At 42.7% G+C, this 9,869-nt stretch overlaps 1 protein-coding gene across 2 annotated transcripts; it reads left to right on the top strand.

The window, feature by feature from the left end:
- Window positions 1-3,936: 3,936 nt before the first annotated feature.
- On the top strand, window positions 3,937-9,713 carry dtwd1 (DTW domain containing 1). 2 transcript variants are annotated; one of them, XM_056278199.1, is made up of 5 exons: window positions 3,937-3,965; window positions 4,921-5,250; window positions 5,464-5,601; window positions 8,926-9,211; window positions 9,340-9,713. In XM_056278199.1, exons 2-5 carry the CDS (start codon window positions 4,993-4,995, stop codon window positions 9,567-9,569), a joined length of 912 nt encoding a protein of 303 aa, XP_056134174.1. In that variant the 5' UTR covers window positions 3,937-3,965; window positions 4,921-4,992; the 3' UTR covers window positions 9,570-9,713. The 2 variants fall into 2 exon arrangements, with proteins under 2 accessions (XP_056134174.1, XP_056134175.1); XM_056278200.1 differs by lacking the exon at window positions 3,937-3,965 and adding an exon at window positions 4,147-4,209.
- Window positions 9,714-9,869: the final 156 nt, after the last annotated feature.

The following is a 9,869-nucleotide window of genomic DNA, read 5'->3' as shown; positions in this document are numbered from 1 at the left end:
CAAGATAATGAAGACAATTAGGGAGACTGTGATGAAGAGGGTGAGTCCTGGGAGGACACAGGGGCGGCTGTAACAGTACCCTACCTCCCTCTCTGGATGGAGCGCATGGAAAGCGCGGATGAGCTGGGGGTCCTAGATGTGACAACAAAGGACCTAGCAACATTACTCAGGACCGTACCCCTCCCAACCCGACAGGTACTGCAGACCGCCACCCTTACGGCATACGTCCAGAAGCCGCTTGAAGGTATATACTGGGCCGCTGCCTACCATGTGTGCAGGAGACACTGCTTGGGGGGGGGGGGGGGCACGGGACTGGAGAGGATGAGCTTGAGATGGGAGACATGGAATATGGGAGGCCGGGAGCTTGAGCCGTACTGCCAATGGATTAATAACCTTGTCCACCAGGAAAGGACCTACGAAGCGGGGAGCGAGCTTCTTGGATTCCACCTTCAGTGGTAGGTCCTTGGCGGAATGTCACACCTCTTGACCAAGGACATAGACAGGAGCTGGAGTGCAGCGAGGGACCCAGCAGCGTTCCTCAGGACCGTACCCCTCCCAATCCACCAGGTACTGCAGACCACTGCCCAGATAGCATACATCCAGAAGCCACCAGATGGTATATACTGGGCCGCCACCTACCATGTGTGGAGATGGAGAGCCACTGCTGGGGAGGACAAGGGACTAGAAAGGGCAGGCTTCAGATGGGAGACATAGAACAGGAGGTGCACCCAAAGGGAGGTCGGGAGCTTGAGCCGTATTGCCACTGGATTAATAACCTTGTCCCCTAGGAAAGGACCTACGAAGCAGGGAGCGAGCTTCTTGGATTCCACCTTCAGTGGTAGGTCTTTGGTGGTAAGCCACACGTCTTAACCAAGGACATAGGCAGGAGCTGGAGTGCAACAAGGAACCTATCAGTGTTCATCAGAGCCGTAGCCCTCCCAATCCACCAGGTACTGCAGATCACTGCCCTGACGGCATACGTCCAGAAGCCACTGGATGGTATAAACTGGGCCGCCTCCTACCATGTGTGGAGATGGAGGAGAGGGACTGGAGAGGGCGGGCTTGAGATGGGAAACATGGAACATGGGGTGCACCCAAAGTGAGGTCAGAAGCTTGAACTGTGCTGCCACTGGATTAATAACCTTGTCCACCAGAAAAGGACCTACAAAGTGGGGAGCAAGCTTATTTAATTCCACCTTCAGCAGCAGGTCCTTGGTGGAAAGCCACACCTCTTGACCAGGGACATAGGCAGGGGTACAGTGACCATTAACCTGGGACTGGGACTGGGATCGGGTGGAGGCGTGGAGCAGGGCAGCACGGGCCTGGTTCCAGATGCGCTGGCAGTGTCGTAGGTGGTCCTGCACTGATGGCACTGTGACTTCACCCTCCTGAGCAGGGAACAGGGGAGATTGGTAGCCCAGGGTGCACTCGAAGGGGGACATCTCCAATGAGGCACTGAGGTGGGCATTGTGAGCATACTCAACCCAAGGCAGGTGCTGGCTCCAGGAGGACGGGTTGGAAGTGGCCATACAACGTAGGGTGGCCTCTAGCTCCTGGTTGACACGCTCAGTCTGGCCATTGGACTGGGGGTGGTATCCAGACGACAGACTTACGATGGTACCCAGGGCAGTGCAGAATGACCTCCACACCTAGGATCTGAACTGGGGACCTCTGTCTGAAATGATGTCCACCAGGATACCATGCAGGCAGAGGACATGTTGAACCAGGAGATTGGTGGTCTCCTTGGAGGATAGGAGCTTCGGCAGAGGGACGAAATGCAGTGACTTGGAGAAACAGTCAACTAAGTTGAAGATGACCATGTGGCCATGAGACGGGGGCAGACCCGTGACAAAGTCCAGGGCAGTGTGCGACCAGGGGCGACTAAGTATGGGCAAGGGACGTAACAACCCGGAGGGGGGTTTAGTGGAGGATTTACCCCGGGCATAGCGCAAGCACGCTGCAACGAAGCCCTGTGTGTCCTTTTCCATAGAGGGCCACCAAAATCGCCGCTGAAGGAAAGAGAGGGTCCGATCGATTCCAGGATGGCAGGCCAGCTTGCTGCAGTGGCCCCACTGGAGAACATCAGAGCGGCCAGCATCGGGGATGAACAAGGTGTTGGGAGGTCTGCCGCCAGGATCAGGCTGGGTCTCCTGGGGCTGACTGATGCGGGACTCAAGTTCCCAAGAAACAGCAGCCACAATGCACGAGGGGCAAGATGGGTTCAGGTTGGTGATAGGTGTCGTCCGTGATGAACTACTGGGAGAGAGCGTCGGGCTTGACAATTTCGACCCTGGACAATGTTAGAATAAAATTAAACCGGCCAAAGAAAAAGGCCCACCTGGCTTGCCTGGATTTCAGGCGTTTGGCTGTCTGAATATAGACCGCGAGGGCTGTGACAAACAGATGTCATGTCATGCTGATGACGGTGTCGTGTCAGTCTTATGCACACCCCTTCAAACTAGCCATCCCATTTCACGGGCCAAAATAGTCTTAAGATTGTGTTGTTAACCAAAATTTTATTTCTAATCAGAATGTTCAGGAATTAGCAGTATCATAACACTGTGTCAATTATTATTTAAAAAAGAAAAAGAAAAACATTCACCATGGCTCAAAGTTCCTTCTGAAATTTCCAGTAAACATGAGATAAGCGTGCATAGCATACAAAGTGGAATGTTAACACTGTAAACAGAGGCCAGCAAAACAAATGGTCAAAATGAGGAAGGGCAATAACGAAAGTTCTCTGAGCAGTCCACAAAAGGAAAAGCATATTGGAATTGGATATATACTAGCTATTGTGTGGATAAATGTATTAAAACTTTTAAACAAAAAATGGAGACCGCATAATTTCTGTTAGCATAAAAATATTTTTCAGTGAGAAAAAAAATTAAAGTCACTTGTTTTTCATGTGATCCAGAAACCTCATCCATCCTCATTGATAACATCATCTTTCTTATTTACAGATATTTCCTTTGTTTTCCAATTTTAAGCCCTCTTATCGTAAAGGGAAAAAATTGGGAGGGGGTTAAAATAATTCAGCTGCAGCAGCTTGTTTCTGATGTGGCCTGTAGGTCACCCTAATTAATTGTGATCATCATGATTCTTATTCTGATTTACAATTTTTTTTTCCAAGTTCCACTAAAAAGCATTTTCATTACTGTTATAAAAAAAATCCTTTGTAATAGGACACCCTTACAACTTCCAATCAGCTGAATCTTAATTTGAAATTATTTTACCATAAATATGTAATCCCAAAAAATGTGAAAATGTAAAAATTAAAAAAGACAACTGGGTGGTTGTTGAACTACTTTGGACACTGGTCACATAGGGGTTACGTTTTTCTTGTACTAATAAGAATAACAACAAAAAAATCCAAAAGGGATGTAGATATCCTGATAATTACACCCTACTTTTATTTGTCCACGGTTGATTTAGTACCGTTCATGCTTTTTACACAGCGTAAATTTAACCAAGTGTATCGTTAACCCTCTTCTCCACGTTTGACCCGGGACCATTAACCCGGGAGAAGCTTTTCAACCCAGTTATCGTTAGCCAAGTTTCCTTTCCTCACTCTCTCTACTTTAAACCTACATAGATACACATTAGCAAAATTAAACCTAACTTAACATTCAGATCAGGCATTGCAAATATCAAGTTCAAGCTATAGCATTGGTTAGCTAAGATGCCTTAAAACGTTACCAGTCGCTGATGTTTGATATTTTTTCATCACTATCAATTAAGTCTTCTTTCTTGTGCCTTTTTTTTCTGAGCGTTGTTCATTTTCTCTGATCAAAAATCTTCGAGATGAACTAGTGATAAAGGACCTCTTCCATGAGTTTATGTGTGTTGCTAAGCAACGGGTTGGAACGCTTGGGGCTGTACTTCCGGCGTAGAAGAAGACGTATATCCTGCTTTAATGTTTTGTGACGCCATGGTTTTCTATTGAATAATTTCGCGATGGTTGTGAAGTAAGTAGCGAGTTACAAAACGTCATCCAAGCTATTTAACACTAATTTAGTCGTGCCCATGGCGGCCAGTGTTACACTAGGGCTTTATGGTAGAGGCTAACGTTGGTGTGCGGTGGAGCACATTGCAGGCTAATGTTAGCTAACAGTGAAAGCATGCCAGACCATTTCTGATGGGGCTAGCAGTTAACAGCTAACTTATTAACTTCCACGCTTCAAATGAACAAGTCAAGCGAAATGAAATGACGTAAGTACTAGGGAGACGTGAGTAGCTGGCGAAATAATTACTACGGGTTTTCTTGTCTTCTCAGAGGAGAATTTGGGGTTGCACGTAACCTTCATTCATACTCGTAGTAAGCGAGCAAGCAAAATTTTATTTATATAGCACTTTTAAAAACATACAGTTACAAAGTGATTTATACTCCATACACAAAATACGAATAAATACATAAAATACATTGACTGAATAGTAGACAGACGCACTGAGCGTTACCAACTCATTCAATCCCCCCAGCGCGTTAGCACATTTTGACTACTTGCTAGAAGGTAACAAGAACACACTACAGGTGCACAGAACAGTTGCACTGTTGTGGGCTGGGGAAAACGATATTTCGTTTCATTTCATCTTCGCAAGTGCATGAAATGAAAAAGTGTTTCTGATTCGGATAAATGTAAACCCATTCTCGCAGTTGTCTGAGTGTCGCTAATGTCTTTGTCAACTTATGTCAGATTCCTGCGAGTCTGCTGTGCTGTCTCAGCAAAACACTTATGATTAATGTGTAGCGTTAGTGAACAAACTAGTCGAGATCACATGGGGTTGAATCTTCTGTCATGCGGTCTCAGACCTCTGTTAACGTCCTGCCTTTGGCGTTACTGACCGCAGCAACCCTTGAAAATAAGAACTATTGGTTTTAACATACAGTTTCAGCACATAACACGTGTTGTTGTTTTCTTACAGCTTTCAAAGTTTGACCCGTGTGTTCTAACTAATTCCTCCTGCACTGGTGTACCACCATCTTAAAAGGGGGACATGGACAGTCTGGATCCAGAACGGCATCTCCATCCCAGTTGTCCTGGCAAAAAAACAATCTCTAGTGATTCATCGGAAATGAATGAGCTTGTAGAACAACCTCTCCAGGGTCTGAAATTGGCATCACATGTAGTACTAGAGAAAGCACAGCAAAGGGGCAGGTTGAAGTGCTCAAAATGTGGAGGATCAAGGATGTTTTTCTGCTACACATGCTGTTCATTAGTTGGTGTCAGCCAGGAAGAAATCCCCTCAATCAAGGTCAGTAATAGTTTAGGATTCACTTGATTGCTCTCAAAAGAAAAGTCTGTACCCTTGTAGTAGCAGTAATACTTTAATCATCTTTTTAAAAATTGAAGAAATTGAAAGCTTGATGTATATCTTATGAAACTGTGCACATTGCAACTTTTTTGCTCCGGACTTCTGGAAGTTAAAATTAAACTCTCTTGACCATATCAATTATTTCTTGTTTAGCTCCCTTTAAAGATAGACATCATCAAGCACCCCAATGAGACAGATGGGAAGAGTACTGCTGTCCATGCCAAGATCCTTGCACCCAGTGATGTCACCATTTACACTTACCCCTGCATACCTGAATTTGAAAGGGACAGAGTAAGATGCTCTTCATCCTGAATTAAGGAATTCCTCAAAACATTTCATAAAATGCGCTGTTCGTTATATGTTTCAGATATTTTTAAAAAAATCTAACTATAGATAGATGATGTAAAAAAAAAAGTAGATTCTTTGGGACCTGTTTTCTGTTATTTTTCTCTGAAATATTCTTGATGCATTTTCAGTTGCTTCACTTTTTTTCTAATTTTTTTACCATACATACATTTAAAGTTAAAATCCTGAAGATTATTGTTTTTCTTGAACTTACTGACACTAGTAGTGCTTTGTAATAGTTGCAGTGGTATTTGAGTGCTCCAAATTCCAGAGATCCATTTGAAATAAAACAGACACACTCGTGCCGTCGGCATCTTTTCCACCGCCAAACAAAGAAATGGTTCAATGTAGGGTTTAATTTTCAGTGTTGTAGTATCTGTTGGTAAATATATCGCTTTCAAACTTGTTCTGTCATATCTGCTTGTTAGCCACAACAACTTTTGCTGTTTCAACTCACCACTTCCAGCATTGTTCTTCCATATTTTGGCTGCTGTCCGAAAGACATATTAACACTGTGTGGTATATCATTTTTCATGGGCAAGTCATACCCAATAGTAACCATTGAAATTTGCAATTCCAAAGCATCCATGATTCAGATAGTTGTGGTTTAGCATTTGTCAAGTTAACAAGAGGACATTTTTCCATATAAATCTTATACAAATCAGATTTCCATGCAAACAAATGCCTTTTTCTATACTATCACTGCCATGCTTAAGACATGTGCTAATCTGAGAATATCAAACTGTATTTACACATTTCAATGGTTACATTTGGTTATGACTTTCCCCAGAAAAAGTACTCACTGCGTAACATTGTATATCTTTGCCATTAAAAGCACATGTGAAAGAATAAGCCAGGGGGCAGAGTTTGAAGAAGAAGCAAAATGGTTGTGGCAAACAATCAGACATGGCAGTATAAGTTCGTAGTAGAACTTTACAAACAGCTACTATATCAGTAGCCAAGACCCAGATTCAACCTTTTTAAACCTGAGTGCTGATACAACAGCACAGGTGAGTTTTTTTTGTTTCTAATGGACCTCTGGATTTTGAGTAATCAAGCACTGATTCATTTACCAGTGTAAGCACAGGTAAGGTAAACAAAAATGACAATCTTCAGGATTGAAAATTTTAATTGAAGCTGATAGCAAGCAGTTTTGATTGTTTTGATACTGTTAACATTGCTATCAGTATATTTTTAAAAACCAATAGACTATGTTAAGACTGGCAGTCCAAATCAATTTTTTTGTATATCTTGACTATGAACTGATTATACTGCGTTTCTGCAGATGTGTTTGAGTGCTCAGATTGGACCTCAAGCACCTCCCCCTGCTCCTCTGCATCATACACAGTCACTAGGCAAGTGCGTGACAGTACATCCCTCGGCTGTAACAAAAACAAATGGAACAAGCTAGCATGGAGGAGAGCCAGTAGAACAGCCTTTCACGGTCAAATGCCGATATGACAGGTCTGCTTTCTCTGTAGGGGGACTCTTCAGAGCAGACCAAACCCGAAAGTGCCTACAAAAATGCAGCAAATTTTTAAACTCCCAACTACATCTCTCCTCCAATCATCAGTTCTGTTTTGCGTCAATACCTCTCACTGAACAGTGTTGCCCATGATGACAGCAGTATGGAACGACTAACAATCATCCATCATTCACATTGTTTCATGTGTCCCATTTGTGCTGCCCCATGACTAGATATTGCCATGGTGAATAGGCACTTTCTGGACCCAGACTCGGGAGTACATTTACCAGAGTTGGAAAATGTATCATCTGTCAGTATACACATGTCTATGGCATTGCAATGGCAACCCATTATGCCGGCAAATGAATACAGCTGCCTAAACACAAAATTGATCTGATCACTTGAAAATAGCAGTGTGAACAATCAGTTATAAAAGGTCCAACTTTAAAAACAAACCAGATTTGTCCCTCTGAGCATAGGCTTAGAACAAGAACCTCAAATCAACTTTCATTTTGTGCGGCATTTTGGTCTATGTAGTACTTGTATAGCTTTTTCATGCAACAGCAGCTTAATTGTGGCACTTTTTTCATAAAAAGGGGCTTTTTTAAGTGTCATACTGGAAGACCTAAGTTTGATATAATTTATTTTGGGCATAATCAGAATGTTTTTATTTTTGTTTTAGTACTTTTCACATAGAACAAAATATATATATACACACACATATATATATAGAGAGCGTTTTTTTTTCCCGAAACCGTCAATGTATATATTGTAGCCAATTCAGGAGGCAGTCCGGGAACCGCCACAACCAGGACGCAAACCCGTGGCTCCCACACCGCAAGCGACAACGTTAACCAGTCGACTAAAGAATCTGACCCGTTAGTCAAGGACCAACGTGCCTACTTATCCATGCACGCTAAACTACCACCTTCCTTCGGGAAGTGCGTCCCCACGCTTCAGCATATCAGCTCCCTCACGCCTCTGGGCACACGCGCTTCCGATGACCTCACGGTCTCACCATCCCACTTCTGACACCAATGTTGCGAATTCAGGGGGCAGTCCAGGAACCGCCACAACCGGGACGCGAACCCGCAAGCGGCAATGTTAACTAGTCGACTAAAGGGTCCGGCCCGTTAGTCAAGGACCAACGTGCCTACTTATCAGTGCACGCTACAATATAATGTATATATAAAGTTTTTTCCTACAGCTATCTTTATATATATATAGATATAGATGCAGGAAAAAAAACTTTAATTCATAGCAGTACAAGGCTGTTTCATGGCTATACATATAGCCTATGTATAGCCACGGTTTCCGGGAAAAAAAGCTATATATATATATATATATATATATATATATATATATATATAGCAGGTTTTTTTCTGGAAACCATCAGTAGTGTAGATAAAAGTGCTCAACAAATCAAGAGTAGAATATTAAGATAGATATAGGAAAAATGTGTGCTTTTTTCCTACATCTACCTTAATAAAATTGAAAAAATAAAAATAAGAAATATGTAGGTTTTTTTCCCAGCATCTATCTTAATATATACATATAAAACAATTTAAAGGTCCTTTCTTTCATACCGTCCTTCTTATGACATCATTAAATGAAATGTCCTTTTTAGCATTAAAGTATCTGTTCTAAAATTGTACTAATCCATATACTATATATTGTTCCTTATACAGACACTTTTATAAACTGTGATGCTTAACTCACAAGGAAACATTTACTATTGAATGTTTGTAGTTTTGCATTTTATAGGTCTGCTTTCATTATGTGATGTCACACTCTTCTCTCTACAGGTGGTGTTGGTGTTTCCTGGTCCAGGATCAGTCACAATGCAAGACATGATGCAGACTTTGCACGTCAAGACTGACACGGCACAGGACTGTCCTGATGAGCCTTTCCCAAAGAGGCTAAAGAGAGAAGAAACACCAGGGGCCACACATGTTGCGCAGGACCAGGGGTCAAAGACCTCAGATGAGCCTAAGAGCTCAGAGTCAAGGGTTTGTCCCCTTGAGAGGGTGGTCTTCATCGACAGCACATGGAACCAGACCAACCGGATCATCACAGATGAGAGACTTCAAGGTAATTATAAGAGATTGCTCATTTTGAAGACCTCTTATTGCTGGTCATTATAAAGGGCACACTTACTTCACTCACACAATATTGCATCATTTTGTGTGAATTTTGACTGAAGTGTGGTGTATCTGTAGCTTTGCTCCAGGTAGAGCTGAAGATGAGGAAAACATGTTTCTGGCGCCACCAAAAGGGCAAGCCAGAGACCTACCTGGCAACTATTGAAGCAATCTACTACTTCCTAAAGGACTACCATGAGCAGTGCCTGACTCAAGAGTACCATGGAGAATATGATAACCTCCTCTTCTTCTACACCTATCTGCACTCACTCATCACCAAAGCAAAGACTTCTGCTGGAAAACTCTGAGGAATGCTTTGAGGAAAGACAGAGCAACAGTGAATGATGATCACCATGAGCCCCTGCCAAAGTGTTGACATATCTGAAAGATGTTGTGGTTATTTTTACCATTTAGAGGATGGATATTTTAGTTTTGAAGGCTACTGTGACACCCATATATCAAAATTAACCTGTATATTAACACAGGTGAAAAGACACGGAGAGGGTTTAATACGTAAATACAAATAAAAACATGTTGCAGTACACACACCCATTCTTCAAGGAAGTGTGCTTGAGCCTGAATGTCTGGAGGGGGGTTCAAGATAAACA

Source organism: Lampris incognitus, chromosome 4 (assembly GCF_029633865.1).
Source record: "Lampris incognitus isolate fLamInc1 chromosome 4, fLamInc1.hap2, whole genome shotgun sequence".
Lineage (NCBI taxonomy): Eukaryota > Metazoa > Chordata > Actinopteri > Lampriformes > Lampridae > Lampris > Lampris incognitus.
The sequence above is the reverse complement of the archived record's forward strand: the minus strand, read 5'-3'. Positions and strand labels throughout refer to the sequence as shown.

Coding starts and splice junctions, on each gene's coding strand:
- dtwd1 (XM_056278199.1), top strand. CDS start 4,993: ATGGACAGTCTGGATCCAGAACGGCATCTCCATCCCAGTTGTCCTGGC. Junction 5,602..8,925: donor CTGAATTTGAAAGGGACAGA/GTAAGATGCTCT, acceptor TTCTCTCTACAG/GTGGTGTTGGTGTTTCCTGG. Junction 9,212..9,339: donor CACAGATGAGAGACTTCAAG/GTAATTATAAGA, acceptor GTGTATCTGTAG/CTTTGCTCCAGGTAGAGCTG.